Here is a 21,383-nt window from a genome sequence, read left to right on the forward strand (position 1 = left end):
TCGGACCCTTGACTTAGTGACCCCCTGCTTCCTGACCCTCGGACCCCTGGCTTCTGGACTCTCGTTCCTGCTCCCACCCCGCCATCTTGCCCCCAGTCCTGACATCCTCAGCCAGGACTTTGATCGCCCGTAGACCAGACCGTGACAGGCTTCCAACAAAATATTAAAATACATCTCTGCCAGTCCCATATAGTCAATCACCTTCGCCTGCCATTCTTCCAGCGTGGGTAGTTCTTGTGTCTTCCAATACTTTGCTAGGAGAATTCCTTGCTGCTGTGGTGGCATACATAAAAAACGTCCTATCCTTCCTTGGCACCAATTGGCCGACCATGCCCAGGAGAAATGCCTCTGGTTTCTTATGGAAAGTACATTTAAGTACCTTTTTGATTTCATTATAAATCATTTCCCAGAAGGCCTTAATCTTCGGGCAGGTCCACCAAAGGTGATAGAAGGTACCTTCAGTCTCATTGCATTTCCAACATTTATTATTGGGCAAATGATAGATTTTTGCAAGCTTGACTGGGGTCATGTACCACCTATAAATCATTTTCATAATATTTTCTCTTAAGGCATTACATGCCGTAAATTTTATCCCGGTGGTCCATAACTGTTCCCAGTCCGCAAACATAATGTCATGACCCATATCTTGTGCCCACTTTATCATAGTTGGTTTGACTGTCTCATCTAGTGTATTCCACTTCAACAGCAGGTTATACATTCTTGATAGGTTCTTAGTATTGGGTTCTATCAGTTCTGTTTCTAGTTTTGATCTCTCCACCTGGAAGCCAATTTTCCTGTCTTGTTTCAACACCTCCATTATTTGATAATAATGAAGCCAATCTCATACCTTAGACTTTTTTTCCTCAAAACTCTGTAGTTTAATTTTTCCACTCTCTTGCTCTAGGATTTCGCAATATTTTGGCCATTTAGAATCCATATTAGGTTTTTTCACCTCCTTAGCCTCCATTGGTGATAACCACCTAGGAGTTTTATTTTCCAGCAAGTCTTTATATCGAATCCAAACATTGTATAATGCTTTCCTGACAATATGGTTTTTAAAACCTTTATGAACTTTTACCTTGTCATACCATATATATGCATGCCAACCGAATCTGTTATCAAATCCTTCCAAATCCAGAATGTCTGTGTTCTCAAGAAGTAGCCAATCTTTCAACCAGCAGAAAGCTGCCGATTCATAATACAGTTTTAAGTCCGGCAGGGCAAACCCCCCTCTATCTTTAACATCAGTTAATATCTTAAATTTTATTCTGGGCTTTTTGCCCTGCCAGACAAATTTAGATATATCTTTCTGCCACTTCTTGAAACAGTCCAATCTGTCCACAATCTGTAATGTTTGAAACAAAAATAACATTCTAGGCAATACATTCATCTTAATTACAGCAATTCCGCCTAACAAGGAAAGCTTCAAGTTTGACCATATTTCTAGATCTTTCTTTACCTCTGTCCAACATTTGTCATAGTTATCTTTAAATAAGTTCACATTTTTAGATGTCATATTAATCCCCAAATATTTAACTTTCTTTGCCACCATTAATCCAGTTTCATTTTGAAACCTCTCTCTTTCAACATTTGTTAAGTTTTTCTCCAAGACTTTAGTTTTTTGCTTATTCAACTTAAATCCTGCTACCTGACCAAAATCTTGAATTATTTCTAAAACTCTTTTCGTACTAGTATCTGGCTGTTGTAGGGTCAATACTAAGTCATCTGCAAAAGCCCTCAGTTTATATTGTTTGGCTCAGACCTGAATTCCTTTAACCAGCTGGTCTCTCCTGATCATGTTTAACAAAACCTCCAAGACAGATATAAAAAGCAATGGGGATATTGGGCACCCCTGTCGTGTCCCTTTTTCTATAAGAAGTTCTTCAATAACCACATTATTTACAATTAACTTTGCTTTTTGTTCAGAATATATTGCACCTATACCATTTTGGCAGAATTCGTGACCAAGAGAAAGAGACGGTGGAAGAAGATTGGAAGAAGTTTAAAGTATATCTTAAGAACTGTTGTAATATTGATGAATGTTAAAATGTCAAGGCAAAGGAAAATATGGAATTACAGCTGCAATTGATTGATAGATTAATTACCAGAAGAAATTTAAAAAGACAATAAGTGATTAATTAACCGGTCTGAAGGGTTGTTGAAGAAACTTTTAAAATAGGGAAGCAGAGAAGGGGAGGGAGGGGAAAGTCCGAGAAGTAAGGTTATGAAAAAAAGATTTGAAATTATACATGTTTGTGTTTGTTTGTGTGTGTTCACTGTTTTGTTTTTATTTGTGTGGAAAACACACACACACACAGAGAGACAGGTGCCAGCCAGCCTTTCCTGGCCCAGAAAGCACAGAGTCCGTTCCTGGGCTTATCTGCACATATGGAACCCAAAGCTTTAGTGATTAATAAGGCAACCGGCCGTCACTCATTCCAAGATGACGATGGGACGCAGCATTATCGTGGTAACACACTATTAATCAGGGATTTCGGGAGCGCGAGTCATTTCCGCCTGGGCCTTGCGGGGATTTAACGCAGGAGCACATTCTGTGTGGCCATCTCCACATCAGGAAGCCACACATCTCGCCCGAGTTTGCAGCCAGAGTCGGAGGAACAGTTGAAAGAGCTGGAGAAGACTGACAGGAGGCATGACAGCCATCTTCAAACAGCTGAAGGACTGTCACCTGGAAGAAGGAGCAACTTTGTCTTCTGCTTCTCCAGAGAGGAGGACTCAGACCAAGGGATTCCAATTACCAAATGTCAGGAAGAACTTCCCCATGGTGACAGCTGTCCAACAAGAGAATGGGTGGCCTCAGAAGGTCACGAGCTCTTCTCAGTGCCGGATTTATGTATAAGTGAGAGCTGGACCATAAAGAAGGCTGATCACCAAAGAATTGATGCTTTTGAATTCTGGTGCTGGAGGAGACTCTTGAGAGTCCCATGGACAGCAAGAAGGTCAAACCTCTTCATTCTGAAGGAAATCAGCCCTGAGTGCTCACTGGAAGGACAGATCCTGAAGCTGAGGCTCCAAGACTTTGGCCACCTCATGAGAAGAGAAGACTCCATGGAAAAGACCCTGATGTTGGGAAAGGTGGAGGACACAAGGAGAAGGGGACCACAGAGGACGAGATGGTTGGACAGTGTTCTAGAAGCTACCAGCATGAGTTTGACCAAACTGCAGGAGGCAGTGGAAGACAGGAGTGCTTTGCGTGCTCTGGTCCAGGGGGTCACGAAGAGTCGGATATGACTAAATGACTAAACAACAACAAAACAAGCTCTAGCTTAGGGCCCCACTCTCTTGGGGGGCCCCCAAAAAAGTAAAGGGAAAAAACTGGATGTACATTTCCAAAATAAAAAAGATAAAACCCAAATCAAATAAAACCTACATCCAGCAACAGTGTTTTGTGTTGTGTAAGCTCCTGTGATGTAAGTCATGGGCCCCACCTGCTAGCCTGCTCCCTCAAATATCCCTGGTTTGCTCCTTTCTATATATAGGGTGCCTACAATCTGCATGTGCAAATGGCTTGAGATACCTATTAGATCCATAAATTACCATGTAGCATATATTTAACACAAAAAACAGTGGCAATTTGTTGTTGACAAAGGACAGCTGGACATATCAAGGGCCCCATTACCTTCAGGTGCTGAGGGCCTCATCAGACCTAAATCCAGCCCTGCATGTAACACTCCAAAATGTAAGAGCGTAAGAACAGAGGCGTAGTTGGGTCAGACCAGCAACCCATCTAGTTGAGATGTCTGTTCCAACACTGGAACACCAGATGCCCAAGGGAATCCCTCACTCAGGACATGAGTGTGACTGTGCTCTCCCTACGTGTAACTCCCAGCCTCCCAAATGGCATAAACGGAACAGGATTCTGGCACTGCTGGCTTATCATAGAATTGTAGAGTTGGAAGGGATCTAGTCCAACCCCCTGGTATGCAGATATCTCCACTAAAGCATCCCTGACAGATAGCCATCCAACCTCTGCTAAAAAACCTCTAAGCAAGGAGAGGCCGCCATCTTCTAAGGAAGTCCACTCCACTGTCAAATGGCTCTTACCCTCAGAAAGTTCTTCCTGATGTTTAGCCGGAATCTCCTTCCTTGCAACTTGAAGCCATGGGTTCGAGTCCTACCCTCCAGAGGAAGGGAAAACAAGCTTTCTCCATCCTCCATGTGACAACCCTTGAGATGTCTTCCAGGTCCATTATAGATGATAGATAGATATAGATAGATGATAGATAGATAGATAGATAGATAGATAGATAGATAGATAGATAGATGATGGATGATAGATGATGATAGATATAGATATAGATAGATAGAGATAGATAGATAGATAGATGATAGATAGATAGATAGATAGATGATAGATAGATAGAGATAGATATAGATAGATAGATAGATAGATAGATAGATAGATAGATGATAGATAGATAGATGATAGATAGATAGATAGATAGATAGATAGATAGATAGATAGATAGAGATAGATAGATAGATGATAGATAGATAGATAGATATAGATAGATAGATTAGATAGATAGATAGATAGATGATAGATAGATAGATAGATAGATAGATAGATAGATAGATGATAGAGATAGATGATAGATAGATAGATAGATGATAGATAGATAGATAGATAGATAGATAGATAGATAGATAGATAGATATAGATAGATAGATGATAGAGATAGATGATAGATAGATAGATAGATAGATAGATAGATAGATGATAGATAGATAGATAGATAGATAGATAGATATAGATAGATAGATAGATGATGATAGATAGATAGATAGATATAGATGATAGATAGATAGATAGATAGATAGATAGATAGATAGAGATAGATAGATAGATAGATAGATAGATAGATAGATAGATAGAAAGATAGATAGATAGATAGATAGATAGATAGATAGATAGATAGATAGATAGATATGCTCCTAGCTATTGCTGGATATTGGAAAAAAAAATATTTCTGCACCAGAACAACTTGCAGCTTACACTGAAAACAGGTGAAGAGGTTGCTCAATAACCTTCTATGAGCTAGAGCAGGTGTCGGCAAACTAAGGCCCATGGGCTGGAACAGGCCCACTTGCCTTCAGGATCTGGCCCGTGGATCGGCGTGGAGATCCTGTTCATTTGCGCTGCGCCATTCCCCCCCCCCCGCACCATTCCCTCCCCTCTCCCTCACACATACCACGGCGGTGTCTCCTCCCTCCCTCCTCCTGGCTTCTCCCTGCCCTGCCCAGAGGAGGAAGGGGGCTGGGCTGAGCTGGCTGAGCGCCATTTTAAGCAGCCCCTCTATGGAGACAGCCCTTTCATGCCGCTCATCTTCCCTCCATGGGCGAGTTCGCTCTGCCTACCCATGAGAAGCAGCAGCAGTGGCGGCGCTGGCGGCAGCCCCAGGGAAGGTGAGCACAGCAGCTGGGGGGTGAAGAGGACAACTTGGCCCCCTCATCTCTTCTTCCAGCTCCCCCCCCCCCCGGTGCTGTTTCTCTGGCCGGCCACAAGGTCTGAGGGACAGTGAACTGGCCTGTGGCTAAATTTTTTTGCCAACCCCTGTGCTAGACATTCCCAAACCACACGTCACCCGTCACCACCACAACACCCTAAAGAGAGGGTTATGTTAACAAACAGCCCACTGTTTCCCAAAGGCCTCAAACCAACAGACTGATATGCTTTGAGATTTGAAGAATTTGGGGCAAAATTTGGAGGAGTCTGCTGAGAATTCATTGCCCCCCACGGCTGCTCCAGAGTGTGTGTGTGAGGGGGGGCGGAACTGAACCAGTGGATTCAAATTACAAGAAATGTGATTCCAACTAAACATTAGGAAGGACTTTCTGACAGTAAGAGCAGTGGAATGGAGTCCCCCAGGAGGTTTAAGCTGAGATTGGAGAGCTATCTGCGAGGGATTCTTTTGCTGGGGTTCCTGCCTTGCTGGGGTTGGACTAGATGACCCTTGGCATCCCTTCCATCTCCATAATTTTGTGATTCTATGAACTGCTGCCAGAGATGTTAGGCCCTGTTCAAAAAATCAGGCTCCCGTAGGCAAGTGACCGGAGCCATCGACCGGATTTACATTTCAAGAGGTGAGCTCAAACTACAGCCATGGTGACAGAGCTTGCTACCCACCCTAGAATGGGGACCACGAAAGACTATTTTATCTATTATTTGTACAATACCCAATAGCTGATGTTCTCTGGATACAACTGACTAGCCATGTTTTCCAAAAAGGGCGGGGGAGCCACTGTCGCAATAAAAATAAAAAATACTAACAGTGATTTAATAATTTAAAACAACTAGGAACATTACAAAGTCTTTGAAATCATATATCGAACAGAAGGAAAGCTCTTCAATCTGAGCAGGCTGAAAGCAAAGAGTAAGGTTACCGTAACTTCTGCCATAGAGCTTCAGTATGTTGATGACAACGTAGTGTGCGCACGCTCAGAGGATGACCTTCAAACCATCCTAAATATCTTAACAGAAGCTTACAAAAAGCTTGGCCTATCACTCAACATCCCAAAAACCAAAGTGCTGCACCAACAAGCACAAAATAATCCATCTGCAGCGCCACAAATCCAATTCAATGGTGTAACGTTTGCGTGTGGATCCAGAATTGGCCTCCACAGTCACTTACGGATTCACTGGTAAAGCCGTGTTTATGGAAGACAATCTTACTCGGCTACGAGGGATCGCCAAAGAAGAAAGAAAAAGGAGGACAGATTATAATTCAGGCAGAGAAAAGTTATTCTCCCTCTCTCATAACACTACAAATCGTGGACACCCAATGACACAGATTGTTGGACAATTCAGTACAGATGAAAAAAAAAACTTATTCAGGCAGCACATTGATAAACTGTGGAACTCCTTCCCACTGGAGGCAGTGATGGCCTCCAAACTAGATGGCTTTACAAGAAGAAGAAGAAGAAGAGGAGGAGGAGGAGGAGGAGGAGGAGGAGGAGGAGGAGTTTGGATTTGATATCCCGCCTTTCACTCCCCTTAAGGAGTTTCAAAGCGGCTCAAATTCTCCTTTCCCTTCCTCCCCACAACAAACACTCTGTGAGGTGAGTGGGGCTGAGAGACTTCAGAGAAGTGGGACTGGCCCAAGGTCACCCAGCAGCTGGAGGTGGAGGAGCGGAGATGCGAACCCGGTTCCCCAGATTACAAGACTACCGCTCTTAACCACTACACCACACAACAAAGTCATGGGGGAGGAAAAGGCCAGCAATGGCTCCTGGGCACAATGGCTTGGCTCTGCCACCGCATTGGGGGGCAGCACTGCTTCTGAATACCACTTGCCACAGACCACAGAAGGAGAGAGGGCTCTTGTGCCTGGGTCCTGCTTGCAGGTTTCCCAGAGGAGCACCTGACCGGCCACTGGGACAACAGGGTGCTGGACTTGTTGGACCCTGAGCCTGTGGGATGTAAAACACAGGAGCAGTCAATGACAACATTCCTAGAGTGTACATGTTAGAACATGGGGAGGGATGTCTGTCCAGTAAGCAGGTAAACTTCCTGGGGAGGGACTTCCTCTGCATGTGACCAGAGGTGGGTGTGGCCTCACCTGTGCAGGTAAATGATAAAAGCATAGGGCAGGCAGTCATATCTCTCTCTCTCTCATCATCTTCTGAAGGAGCAACATGCCCTCTTGGCTCTCAGCCAAGAGAGGACAGGACTATCTTCCTATAAGATAGATTCTAAGTGTATGTAACCTTTTTTAAGCTGTCTGCCTTCTGGGATCATATTGTGAACAGAACATGAGTAAACTCTTTTATACTTTTATAAAGACTGTGTCGTGTCTTGTATTTTAAGAGGGAACAAAAGGAAATTACCAGAGTAATTATTATAGAGGTTCTAGTGAACCTGTGCAGACGTTACCGTTGCGAACTAAAAAGGGGAATGTTTATAAACTCTGCTGATATTTTGGGATAAGGATATAATTAGTCAATATATCCTCTCCTGCACCCCAGAACATTCCCAAAGAGCCTACATCCAGCAGGCTCTTCTCTATGTTCTTACATTCTCATGTGGGTGCCAGGTGAGCATAGAAAAGAATCTCTGAAGGTGACTTAGACATGTGCACCAGTGCCCTCGTGTCCACCTCTGACTCGTTTCAAGGTGATTTGTGCAGGAGACATATGCTAGCAGTTGGCTCTCATTGTGCAAGGTTTCTTTTTTCCAGCCCTGTTTGTGACTCCCCAACCCTGCCATGCTGGAAACATCCACACCTTCCTGCACTGTGCTGCTTTATGAGCCTCATGGAAGTATTCCAAGCCCCTATGACCAGCAGTGGAGGAAGCCACTTGGGCGCCTGGAGTGGCGCACCCAGGGACAGGGCGAGCCGCCCATAGGGGTGGGGCGAGGGCGGGGCGAGTTGTCCACAGGGGTGGGGCAAACCGCGGGGCCTCCGGAGTCTGCATGCCTCCTCCCACTCTGTGGGATGTGAAACACAAGAGCAGTCAAGCACAACATTCCTAGAGTGAACATGTTACACATGGGGAGGAATGTTTATCTAGCCAGCAGGTCAACTTCCTGTTTCCTTCTGGGCTGGGACAGACTTCCTCTGCATGTGACTAGAGGTGGGCGTGGCCTCACCTGTGCAGGTAATGACAAAAGCCCAGGACAGGGCAGCCATCTCTCTCTCTTTGACTACATGCATCGAAGAAGCAACATCTACTTAGCCAAAGATGCTCTCCAAGAGAGGACAAAGGGACGGTCTCCTTATGAGATAGTTTCCAGGTATATGTTACTTTTCTAAGTCTGCCTTCTGGGATCCTATTGTGAACAGAATGATGTGTGAATAAACCTTTTTATACTTTTATAGAAGACTGTGTCATGTCTTATCTTTTATGAGGGAATAAGGGGAGAATACCAGAACAGTTATTATAAAGGCTTTAGCGAGCCTGAGCAAACGCATCTGCTAATTTTACAAAAATGGGGAATGTTACTCTGCTAAATTGTGAACTTGTTTACACAAGTTGGAAAGGCTATAATTCAACAATATATCCTCTCCTGCACCCCTGAACATTCGCACACACTCAGCTGCCCCACAGCTGCGGAGGAGACAGTGGGCGGACTGTTTGGGCAGAAGAGATGTGTGGCTCTGTTGCGCTGCAGGCCCCACAGTGAGTGCCCCCGGGTATTTTGCCCCCCTCCTCAGTGGTGACACCCGGGGCAGACCACACCTACCGCAGCCCCCTTCCTCCACCTCTGCCTATGACAATGGGAAATGGGGGAAGATAAAATCCATGGGATGCATTCAAAGAAGGCTAGACCCATCCCAGGAATTTGACTACCAAGCCTTGCTCAGAACACACCTGAAGACTCCATCCTGTTCTGAGCTCCATTGAAGAAGGCTCTTGACAAGCCGGAAGGTGTGCAGAGTAGGGCAGCCAAGATAAGCAAGGGTCTGGAAACCAAGCCTGATGAGGAACGCTTGAAGGAACTGGGTATGCTTAGCCTGGAGAAAAGAGGACTGAGAGATGAGAGCCATCTGCAAATATCTGAAGGGCTGAGCCATGGAAGATGGAGCAAGCTTGTTTTCTGCGGCTCCAGAGGGTAGGATCTGAACCAATGGATTAAAACAACAAGAAGGTGGATTCTGACTAAACATGACGAAGAACTTCCTGACTGTGAGAGCTGTTTGGTGGTCCTTTCCAACACTACAATTCTATGATGCTATACTCTGCCACAAGCAAAGGATGAACTGAAGCAAAAACTGCCGATATCTCAACGGATTGTGGCTTTTCCGTCCTTTCCCTGTTGCTGTATCTCTTTTTTCCACAGCTGTGCAGTTTGCACAGATCAGTCACTATTTCTAAGGCCACGTCTTGCCTTTCCTTTCCTGCTGCCTCTTTTTGAAAACCCCATTCGTGATATAGTGGTTGATGGCGCACCAAATCCACCGTGAAGTGCGGCAGAAGGGCCTTTGAATGAAAAATTGATATTTCCCCGTTCCTCTCTCTCCCTACATGGACCTGAGAGTGTGCATACTGAACGCTCTTCACTCAGACATCGCCATAAGGGCATCTCTGAATTCTCTGGATCTTTTGGAAGAAGGGGGGGGCACACGCTGATTTGCAGATGTTGCAGCCACTCAGGGAGAGGAAAGAAGGGGAAAGAAAGAGATTCAGCAAGAGGCCAGGAATGGACTTTCCAACACTCGCTTTGCAGGAGCAGGAAGAAGAGATTCACCCCTGTGCCTTTGGAGCCAGGAAGGCTTCTCTCCCCACCAACACCACTGGATCAGGCCAATCCAATCCAGTATCCTGCTCTCACAGGGGGCGACCAGATGCCCCAATGGGAAACCAGCAAGCAATTGCAGAAGCAGAGCAGAGCTGTTCTGGATAGTGGCCACCAATAGCGCTCACCTCCTCCGAGAATTTGTCCAATCCTCTTTTAAAGCCATCCACTGCCTCCAGTGGCAGTGAGTTCCACAGGCTATATGCTGTTTGAATAAGGACTTTTCTATATCTGTCCTGAACCTTCCAGCATTCTCCTTCCATGAGTTCTAGCGTTATGAGATGGGGGCCGCCTCTTATGTGCCTTTTCTCTAAACTAGATATTCCCAAGCGCTGCAGCTTTTCTTAATAGGGGAGGTGCTCCACCACCTTATCCCTCTGGTTGCCCTTTTCCTAACTCTGCAATATCCTCTCTTGAGTTGAGGTGATTAGGCACTGCTGGCTTATCATACAATCGTAGAGTCAGAAGGGTCCTACAAGGGTCATCTAATCCAACCCCCTGCGATCCAGGACTCTCAGCTAAACCATCCTTGACAGATGGCCACCCAACCACTGCTTAAAAACCTCCAAGGAAGGAGAGACCTCCCGGGGGAGTCCATTTCACTGTGGAGCAGCTCTTACTGCCAGGAAGTTCTTCCTAGTGTTGAGTCGGAATCTCCTTTCCTCTAACGAGAAGCTATGGATTCAAGTCCTACCCTGCAGGGCAGGAGAAAACAAGCTTGCTCTTGGGGTATTTGAAGATGGCTCTCCTATCTCCTCTCAGTCTCCTCTTTTCCAGGCTAAACATACCCAGCTCCTTCAACCGCTCTGCCACTGAGCTATAGGAGGCCCTTCTCCCCGAGGCCAGATGCTATCCTCCCATTCAGCAGCCAGCTGGGTTCCCACTGCCTGGAAGTTTTGCACAAAGATTAGCTGCAATTCCTACATGCATGGGGTTAGACTAGATGACTCTTGGTGTCCCTTCCAACCCTTCACCTCTATGATTCTGTGAGCTATCTGCACTCTTCTGTCCCTTTGAAGAGGCTGCTTTCCCTCTCTCATATGCAGTCCTCAAGTTCAGGATAAACGTTATTTGCATTAATAATGTATCACGAACAATCGAGAACCGGAAAGGACCCTTCCCTGCTCCAGAGAAGTGCAGGCAGGACATCTACGCCAATCCTCTTGTGCCCATAAAACACGGAGCGCTGTGGGCTGCCCTCCATAAATCCTTAGGGCAGAAACATCCCGCAGATTAACTCCATCCATCAGATATGCAGCAGAGGAGAACACAAATAAAAACAACTCCAGGAGAAGGAATGAAATATTCCCGTTCTCCAAAGTGATGCAGAAAGGAAAGAGTCAAGGGTAAGAAAGCTGTCGTGCCAGTTCCCTGCATATAGGCCTGGAGCATGAACCCAGCAGCCCCCAAACCTCTTGATTCAGCACCCCCTTCTGCGCCTTTGCCCTTCCTTTGTCTCCCAACTGTGCTGAGCAAACAGCCGCCTTTCCCTCTCGCCAGAAAACCATCCTGCTACATCAGCCCCCAGCAGCCTCATCCATCGCTCATCTCCGTCAGCAAGTTTACTCAGTTCCGGCCAAGATAAAGGAGAAGGACCTCAGTGAGATAGCAGGAGGGCGGGAGGGAAAGAAGGGGGGAGAACTGGAGGGGAAGGAGTGGGGGGGTTGAGAAGTGTGGGTCAGAGAAGAGGGAGCCCTAGGGACAGACAGCCTTTCCTGGAAAGGGGGCTTCCTTACAGGCCTGGTGCTGCTTGTGCACATGAGACCACAAGGAGAGACTGCTGGATCAGGCCAGTGGCTCATCTAGTCCAACTGTCCTCGCAGTGGGAAACCCACAAGCAGGACCTGAGTGAGAGAGCTACTCTCCCCTCCTGTGGTTTCCAGCATGTGGGATTCAGAAGCATTGCGGCCATTCACAGCCCTTTCCACCTCCATGAATTTGTCCAATCCTCTTTTAAAGCCCTCCAAGTTGGTGGGGGGGCCCACTGCCTCCTGTGGCGAGGAGTTCCACAGTTTCGTTTTGCACTGCATGAAGAAGTCCTTCCTTTTCTCTGTCCTGGATCCTTTAACCTTCAGCTTCATTGTGTGTTCGCGAGTGCAAGTGTTAGGAGAGAAGGAGAAAAACTATTCTCTATCCTCTTTCTCCATGCCAGACATAATTGTATAAACTTCTGTCATCAATAGATCCCCCCCCCTTCCCCTTGCTTGTTCCATGACTCTTGGGGAAATGGCATTTTCTGGCATTTATTGCTAGGGAAAAGAGGGAGAGCAGAACTCATGAAGAATTATTAATATGTCACAGTGCTCTGGGCACTGGCTGAGCCCACCCTTCTTGGCCCCCTTCTCAGAGTCCGTGTCTAGGCTACCTTTCCCCAGCCTGGAGAATGAACACCCCCCCCCCAACACATCTTGCCCCATGCCTTTCCTCCAGGAAGCGTCAAGGTGGGACACAGCCCCTTCTCCACATACCCATTTTAATCCTCCCACGAAGCCTGCAAGGCAGGAGAGAGGGATGCTGGCCCAATTCAACCTGCCAGCTTCCGGAGTCTGGATTCGACCCCTGGTCTCCCAAGTCCTACTCCAGCCCGCGAATAACACTCACCCTCAAAGTCTGCAGTGTTGTGCGTTTCACGGCTTTCAAAGTAGACTGTAGCAGCTTATATTTTCAATATCACGGTAAACACAGGTTGCTGGGTTTATACATTTTTGTCCCAGGACAAAAAGTCCTGCGGTGAAGTCTTTGCACATGGACATGCTGGGGACCTAAAGAAGGAAAGGGGGGGCTGGGGGGTTTCCTACAGATGAGAAGTATGCAGGGGACAACATGCACTCCTTGCCTTTTAGAATAAATGCTTTGTTCCTCTCTCCCAAAAAAATTCACAGTGACCCCTAGTAAGAACTGTCTATGGTCAGAGGATAGTCTTTTTTCCCCTAGGTCTGTTCTTTTTCTGCCCCATGGAAATGCTGCCCCTATCCCTACATCCTACACGCCATATTATCCTCAAGGTCCTAGTCCTCTCTTTTTGGAACTCCCCAACACACATCCGACTCTTCCATCCATTTATTCAGCTGCTATATGCCTGCGTGCTTTCCTTTCCACAACTAATAGCAGCTACAGGGGTGGGGGTAGAATTAGGGCCACAACACAGGAAAAAATGATTGTATCCCCCCTTCCCCAACCCTAATCACTTTCTCAGAGACATGCACACAAAAGTGCATTTCAAATAATAAAATTATGAATCTCCTGCAAAATTATGAATCTTGAGGTTCCTGCATTGCAGGGGGTTGGACTAGATGACCCCTGGGGTTCTTTCTAGCTCTACCATTCTATGATCACGCCCACTTAGGCCCTAAAAAAACTGCCAGGGCAGAGTCGGTGTGTGTTCAGTGCAGCACACAGCACCCCGATCAGAGATGAAGGCGGAGTCACTGGCGGAGTCACCTCCTTTTCTCCACCACTTCTTTTCCCACCTGTGCTTTGCACCTTCTGAGCAGGACAATTGTTAAAAAACTGGCCACACTACAGTCCCTGATGTTGACAGAAAAAAATGGTGACATAAAAGCAGCCTGCTGGATCAGGCCAGTGGCCCATACAGTCCAGCATCCTGTACTCACAGAAGTCAAAGAGATGCTTCAGTGGGAAACCCGCAAGCAAGATTCGAACACAAGAGCAGCTCTCCCTTCCTGTGGTTTCCAGCGACTGTGATTCAGAAGCATCGCTGACTCCAGCTGTGGACAAAAAAAATTCTTTCCAGTAGCACCTTAAAGACCAACTAAGTTAGTTCTTGGTATGAGCTTTCGTGTGCATGCACACTTCTTCAGATACACCGTTGTTTTTATTGCATGCACACGAAAGCTCATACCAAGAACTAACTTAGTTGGTCTTTAAGGTGCTACTGGAAAGAAATTTTTTTGTTTTGACTATGGCAGACCAACACGGCTACCTATCTGTAACTCCAGCTGTGGAGGCAGAGCAGAGCCATTCTGACTAGGAGCCACCAATCGCTCTCTCCTTCTCCATGAATTTGTCCCATCCTCTTTTAAGCCATCCAGGTTGGTGGCCATTCCTGCCCCCCCCCCCCCAGGAGCACATTCCATCATTCGATCTCTGCACTACATGAAGAAGGACTTTCTTCTCTCTGTCTTGAATCCTCCAACATTCAGCGTCATCAGATGTGCACGAGTTCTAGCGTTATGAGGGAGAAAAGCTTTCCCCCACCCTCTTTCTCTGTGCATAGTCTTACAAACTTCCCTCGCCTTTCCTCTAAGCTAAAAAGCCCTAAAGGCTGCAACTGTTCCTCACAGGGCAGCCGCTCCAGCCCCTCATTCATTTGGGTGGCCCTATTCTGAACCTTTCCCAACTGGGCAATCTCTTTTTTGAGGCCAGGCCAGCCAGAGGCCTCTGGGAAAGCCACAAGAAGGATTTGAGCACAAGATCACACTCTCCCTTTGTCCTTTCCAGCGAGTGGGACGGTTGCTCACAGCTTTGCAGGGATGTGAGGGATCATTGCACAGGGTTGCACCTGGGGGACTTGGCTATGCCTCAGATACACGGACCGTGGACTAGTGTGATCTCCTGCCATGCAGGGCTCCTAAAGCAGCAACAGCAATGAGCCCTCTGAAGTCCTCTCGCCCTTCTTCGGAGCGCATGATCCATGACTGCAAGATCAGCCACTGGGATCGGGCTGGAAATTTGTCTTTCTGGCTCCATGCAGCCCTCCTTCCTTCCTTGGGCCAGTCCTTTTTTCATTGCAGCCAAAGGCCGTGGCCAAAGGCCAAGGCATCCCTAATCTCCAGTGTTAACTACTGTTAGCCTTGGCAAAGCTGATGAGTGGGCTGGAGCTGCATTCTGCTCCATCCCAGCAAAAAAAGCTGCTGTTAAGAGTGACGAGTGAGCAGAAAAGACAGAGCGATGCCAAGGCTTCAGAGATTTTGCTGGAGTCCACCAAGGGAGAGAGAGAGAGAGAGAGAGAGAGAGAGAGAGAGAGAGAGAGAGAGGCGGAAAGTGCAGCACAGCCGACACATGCTTTTGACATGGTCTTTTGTGTATTGCGACTTTGCTGTTGTTTTTATTGATTATAGTCTAGTATTCAGTTCTGGAAGTTTATCGTACTAGCCAGAGGCCATGACAATTGCAAAGCTGCAAAAATATTATTAATATAATACTATAGAACATGCATCCAGAATATAAAGAAGGCATTATGTGATTAATCGGTAATGATTTATTGTAACAGTTGAGATTGAGTTTCTGCTTAATTATTATTTGCTGATGCTCTGAGAGTTAATTTCATTGCGTAATATTATATTCTAAATGGATCATTGAACACTACTGCATTTTATATAAGTTGTTTATTTTAAAGTCATTTTTTAAAAATTCTGACTTATTTCCATTGCAACGGATTGTTATTGGATGTGTGATCTTTGTTGTACATTTGGTTGTTTCTGTGCCTTGTAAAGTTCCCTAAAAAGGTGGAAAACAAATTAAAAGTGAACTGGAGAAATAATCCATCTTGACCCAAGAGTGGAGGCTGCAACATCCCATCTCTCCTCCCTGCCTTCCTACGCCTTACTCCTTGCATTAAGTGGCTAGTCCACATGGCCATGATTGCTGCCAAGATATACTGGTTTTGGCTCAGTTTGATGGTCATGTTTTCTCCCAAAGTATTCTGGGAACAAGGGACGCGGGTGGCACTGTGGGTTAAACCACAGAGCCAAGGCTTGCCGATCAGAAGGTCAGTGGTTCAAATCCCTGCGACGAAGTGAGCTCCCGTTGCTTGGTCCCTGCTCCTGCCAACCTAGCAGTTCAAAAGCACGTCAAAGTGCAAGTAGATAAATAGGTACCGCTCTGGCGGGAAGGTAAACGGCGTTTCCTTGCACTGCTCTGGTTCACCAGAAGCGGCTTAGTCATGCTGGCCACATGACCCGGAAGCTGTACGCTGGCTCCCTCGGCCAGTAAAGTGAGATGAGCGCCGCAACCCCAGAGTCGGCCACGACTGGACCTAATGGTCAGGGGTCCCTTTACCTTTTATTCTGGGAACTGTAGTTTGGGGTGGGTTCTGAGTCTCCTTGTGTTAGGGATCTTTGCTGTGCCACCCCAACCTCTTACAGACCTCTGGGGAGAAGGGAAAAGCTATAAACCTGCTTGCAGCATAACTTTAAAACCAGCTTCAGAAAACCGAAGGGGCAGCAAGGGTGTCACGTCACAAATCTCCTCCTTCAACCGCCTCCAGGGCCACTTTCTAGATTTCCCAGGGAAAGATACCTTTCTAAAAAGCAAAGTGTACATTAGCCTGGGGACCAGGCTCTTCGCCCTGAGAGCTTTATCCTTAAAGTCCCTGGTGTGTTAGAGAGGCACATCCAGACTCATTAGTACTCCTGGGACTTTCCCATTCTTGCATGAACAGAGGGGGAAGATATGTATTGAAATGCTGCTATTATTGACAAGGCATGTAAAAAGTGAATAGAAAGCTCAAAATGGAAGGTTTCCCTTCCGATGGAAAACTAGGCAGTTCTGATCTCCGAGCTTTCCATGCAAGGCCCTCTCTCACCCACCTGTGGCCTGAAATGGCACAGTCCGCGCGAGAAAGGCAAACTGCAACACCGGCATCACCTGCCTTGGCGCGAAGGGCCGCACAGGCCGCCCGCGCAGGATCGACAGGGCCAAAGGTGAGGCCGGCGCAGGCCTGAGAGGCGACCACCCACAGGGGAATGTGTTACCGAGGAAGGAACGCTGTGGAAACTGCGAGCACTGAAGTTTTGAAATTAATAAATAAATGTACGGGGGAGGTTCTCCTTAACGAAGCACCGTTCTTGCACCCTGAAGAATGAATGATGATACAGGGATGATAGGCTGTAACCGAGGAGGCGGAATTCAGTCCTCACAAACACCGCTTTGCAGGTTATTAGATGAAACCCCCTTTTAAGTGCATGGCCAATCACAGATTGGTCTCTGTGCGTGAAATCTGAGAGAGCGAGAATGGAAATTCACCAAAATTCGGGCTAGTCTGGGGCAGAGGTGAGCTAGATCGCAGGAGTGCCCTGCCCTTCTGGGGATCTCACCAGCTTTTCATGTTATTATTCCAAGTTGCTGGCCCTTGAGGGTCATTGGAATATGTTATGCGGGAGGGGGTTTCAATGTGGTTGTCAATCCTGAAACAGCAGACCGTCGCTTGTAGGGAAACCTGCCGGCTGAAAATAATTGCTCTGGATCCTGCAACCTCCAGCCTTTGCTCCAACCCTCGCCTAACCCTTCAATTCCTCCTCCCATGTCAAGAGTGCTTTGCCAGTTCCCTACAGGGAGAGACGAATCGAGCCCCCCTCAGCAGAGGAACGTGCCCTTCTTGGGCCCAGCGCTGGGACCCGCCTTCCCTTTTGGAACCGCCAAGAAGGAACCAGCAGTTGCTGCCACACCGAATTCTCCTTCCCTTCCGTCCTCCTCGAAGGCCTCATTGAGCCTGTTTCGCACTGAAGATCCTGGCAAGGCGACCCCGCCGCCACCCCCGGGCGAAAAACATATTGGAGTAGCCAAAGCCCAGGATCCCCCCCCCCCAGCCTTCTCCGCCAAGCCAAGGGCTCCAAGAACTTCGACAGCAATAAAGCGCATCCTTGCAAGTCGTGAGCACCGAATTAGGATGGCCAGGCAGAAACCGCGGCCAGATGGCTCCCTCCCTCTCCCTCTCGCCGCTCAAGATCCAAGAAGGCGAGGGCTATCGCGCCACGCTATCGCAGAATCTCTGGTAATAGCGCTGTTTTGGCTGCCAAGGCGAGGGAAGAGGCTGCTCGCCTCCCTTCCCGAGGCTGCCTCTTGCTGGCCCGCCCGCCCGCCCGCCAGCAACACGGAGAGGCATCCATCTGCTTCTGGATGCATGACTATGCATATAATGGGTTATTATGTCCCCACCCCACGATTTTTATGGCATCCACCGTGCAGACCAGCAACACACCTACATCACAACAGGGGAGGGGGGAGGGGGGAGCAGTCTGCTTTGAAAACAAGCCTTCATCGAGGTGTTGGAGTCCATGAGATTCCCTGGTGCTGCTGTTCATATATAACGGAATCACTCATTTTGCGGGGCCTGTTCTGAACCTCAGGTACATCCCCCTTGCCGCTCGAGAGGGTGGGATCCCGCCGTGGGATTGAAGTCGCCTATAATCAGATATCCCCAAACTGCCTTTGATTGACAGGGCAGTTATTAAAACGGAGCCCGGGGTTTCAAAGGCAGCCTCCGTCTTAAAGAAAGCCCTGGGTACACCAGCTCCTCGTTCTTGCTGTAGCAGAGCTTCCCAGCCACCTTGTGTAATAAAGGGGGGGGGAGCATGAGACTGGGGGGGGGTGTTAAATAAGAGCAGCGTCTCCCTGCACGCTTTTTTTCCATTGGCCGGCGGGATGGGCCACCAGCAACGTCAATCAGTAATTAATATTTAGAGATTTGGAGAGTTCACGTACTTATGCAAACGAGCAAAGCAAATCGAATCGGATGCAATTTGTATACGCCTGTTTGGATGCAGGAGACACGACCCCCCCCACGGTGCGCCCCCAAACCTGGGTGGGTCGGGGTGTGTGTGAAATATTTTATGAGCAAGGATGCAATGCAATGCACTGACGGAGGCGCGGAGGGCGGGTGGGGGGGAGCGCTAGATCAAGGGGACTCTCTTTAAGCAGCCAAAACAACATTGCACGACTTCCCCCTTTCTGGAAGGTGGGGTGGGGGTTCAGCATTGCCCTCCCCCCCCCCATATGGCGCCACTGGGTCCTGCATGCAGCAGATGCATCGTCGCGTGGGGGTAAGGACGGGGCTTGTACGGCGAGTCTCTTCCCAGCAAAACGAGGCGCCCCGCAACCCTCCCATGACACACGCCCTACAATTTACAATTGCATTCAGAAAATTAATTAAATCGCTTCCCGGCTCAGAGCCAGGGAGTCGCCCCGGAAATCCACCTCCGGGAGCCAGCCTCGGCGCTCGGGGCGAAGGCCTTTCCCCGTTCTCGCCCCCTGGCCGGCGTGCGGCGCAAGCCCAGAGCCCGGCGGCGGAGCCTCCTTCGCCCGCCGCCGCTGCTGCTGCAATGGGCTCTGCCCAGCCTCGACCTCCGCTCGCACTGCGGTGCTCGGGCGAGGAGAAACCGTGGGCGCCCGCCCGCCCGCCCTTACCTTCCATGGCCGAGCTGTCCGGGCGCCGCGAAGTTGCCGGGAACTTTGGGGAGGGCTGGTGGGCTCGGCTGGTGCTGGTCCTCCTCCTCCTCCTCCTCCGGCTTCCGCAGCTCCTCCAGCCCGGATCTCCGGCGGCGCGTCGGGGCTTCCTCTCCGCTTCTTCCTGCTCGGCTCCGGCTCCTCCTCCGGCTCCTCCTCGGCGAAGGCTTTCCCGACACCCGGAGGCTGCAAGCAAGCAAGCAAGCACCGCAAGGGTGAGCGCCCGCAGGGAGGGAGCCGCGCGCCGCTGCGCAACCCGCAGGGACCCCGGGATGGAGGGATGGAGGGAGGGATGGATGGAGGGATGGAGGCTGGCGCAGGAGGCGAGCGTTACCTGGCGGCGGAGGCGGCGGGCGGAGCGCAGAGGAGCTGTCCGCCGGCGCTGGTGCTGCAGGTACAACTGCCGGCTCTGCCCACTCGGCTGCCTCTGTTGTACGCACGGCACAGGCGCCGGGGAGCCGGCAGGGCGCATGCGCCCCCCCCCCCCCCCGCCGCCTCCCTTCCCCTCCTCTTCGCTCCGGCCGCGCGCTCGCTCCCGGAGCCGCCAAAAGCGCTTGGCGCGGCGCTTTGGTCCCAGGGAGGCCTCGGCCGAGGAGAAAGCGCGCACTGGAGAGCGGAATCCAGCGGGACGGGGAGTGGCCGGGGACTCCGGAGTTCTCCGCGCCCCGGGATGAGTTTCTGTTCGGAGAAAGAGGAGGAGGAGGAGGGCTTCGGTTGGAGACCACCACCCACTCCTCCTCCTCCTGCTGCTGCTGCTGCGAGGCTTTTGGCCTCGCGCGCCGGGAGCGTTTATACGACACTTTTTCTGGTCCGCAGGTCCCGGGATGGCGATGCTCTTGACTTCAGCCCCTGGGGGCGAAGCTCGGCGCTGCCTCAGCATCGCGACGGAAGAGAAGGGAGAGCGGGGAGAGGGCAGGCGAGCGCCGCCGGACCTCGCCGCCTCGTGCAAGGCTCGCCTTGCTCTGCGAAAGGGGCCAAAGAAGGCGGGCTGTCTCGGACAACCAGGCCCGGAGGAAGGAGGCAAGGGCCTTTTTTTGCATTTTTACAGCTGCCGCTCGCAGGAAGCCAGACATGGACTTCCACAGCTCGATCGAACCTAACCAAGCTTCCAACCGAACCTATTTGCAAGCTCCGCCTCGTCCCAGCATACTGGGACCTCATTGCTAAACTGGAGAAGACAAAACTCCAAAAGAGATGCAAGGAGGCTGGAACCAGACTTAAGAGGGGCTCCACCATTCTAACCCAAATTAGCAGTCTAGGCTTGGGGGGGGGGGATCTGGTTTTTGATTATTATCATTTAAAGAATTTATATGCCACTTAACTGCAGTTGGTGCACAAGAAATAAAATGCAGAAAGAGGTAAAAATAATAATGGTCAGTTGAAACAATGAAACCAGAGTTCTGTTAAGATGCCTGATAGAAGACTAAAGATCTCCCATGGGCACCAGAAGTTCAACAGGGAGCAGGCCGGTCTGATCGCCACTGGAAGAATTCAAGTGGCACACATACCAAAGGGTCAGTCCGCCTCTGGTGTAACACAACCTGATTGTGACAACCCCAATGAGCATTGCCTCTGGGTGCTCACATGCCCATGGCCTCCCAATGTCCATGTTGTTGTGCATCCATGAGAATTTCTGTTCATGGTGATATGGGGGCAGCCAAGGATCAGGGCAGGTCTATGCCAACCCCTGGTGCTTGGCAGAAAAATGGCAGAGTCATGCCCACTCATGCTTTGTTGAGGCTGTTTGGGTAGTGGGCTTTGGGGGACAGCTGCCATAAGAGCATAAGGATAGTCTGCTGAATCAGGCCAGTGGCCCATCCTGTTCTCACAATGGCCAAGCAGTTAATAATATATAATAATAATAATTTATTATTTATACCCTGCCCATCTTGCTGAGTTTCGCCAGCCACTCTGGGCGGCTCCCAATCGAGTGTTAAAA

The 21,383-nt window shown here is 49.0% G+C and overlaps 1 protein-coding gene across 2 annotated transcripts in view; it reads right to left on the minus strand.

Moving 5' to 3' along the window:
- FGF12 (fibroblast growth factor 12) overlaps positions 1-20,646 on the minus strand; it is a 229,674-nt gene extending 209,028 nt beyond the window's left edge. Inside the window, exons 1-2 of one of the 2 annotated variants that reach the window (XR_014564434.1) lie at positions 19,779-20,646; positions 19,406-19,630 (exon numbers count right to left, since the gene is read on the minus strand). Coding sequence is in view for 1 of the 2 variants with exons in the window: in XM_083739940.1 (XP_083596066.1) it covers positions 19,406-19,412 (7 nt within the window). In the remaining variant the exon portion in view is untranslated. The remainder of the gene's footprint in view (positions 1-19,405; positions 19,631-19,778) is intronic. The other variant, XM_083739940.1, reaches the window with a different exon arrangement.
- Between the last annotated feature and the right edge of the window lie 737 nt (positions 20,647-21,383).

This window comes from Podarcis gaigeae (genome assembly GCF_964106915.1).
Source record: "Podarcis gaigeae genome assembly, chromosome: 5".
In the NCBI taxonomy this organism is placed as follows: Eukaryota; Metazoa; Chordata; class Lepidosauria; order Squamata; family Lacertidae; genus Podarcis; species Podarcis gaigeae.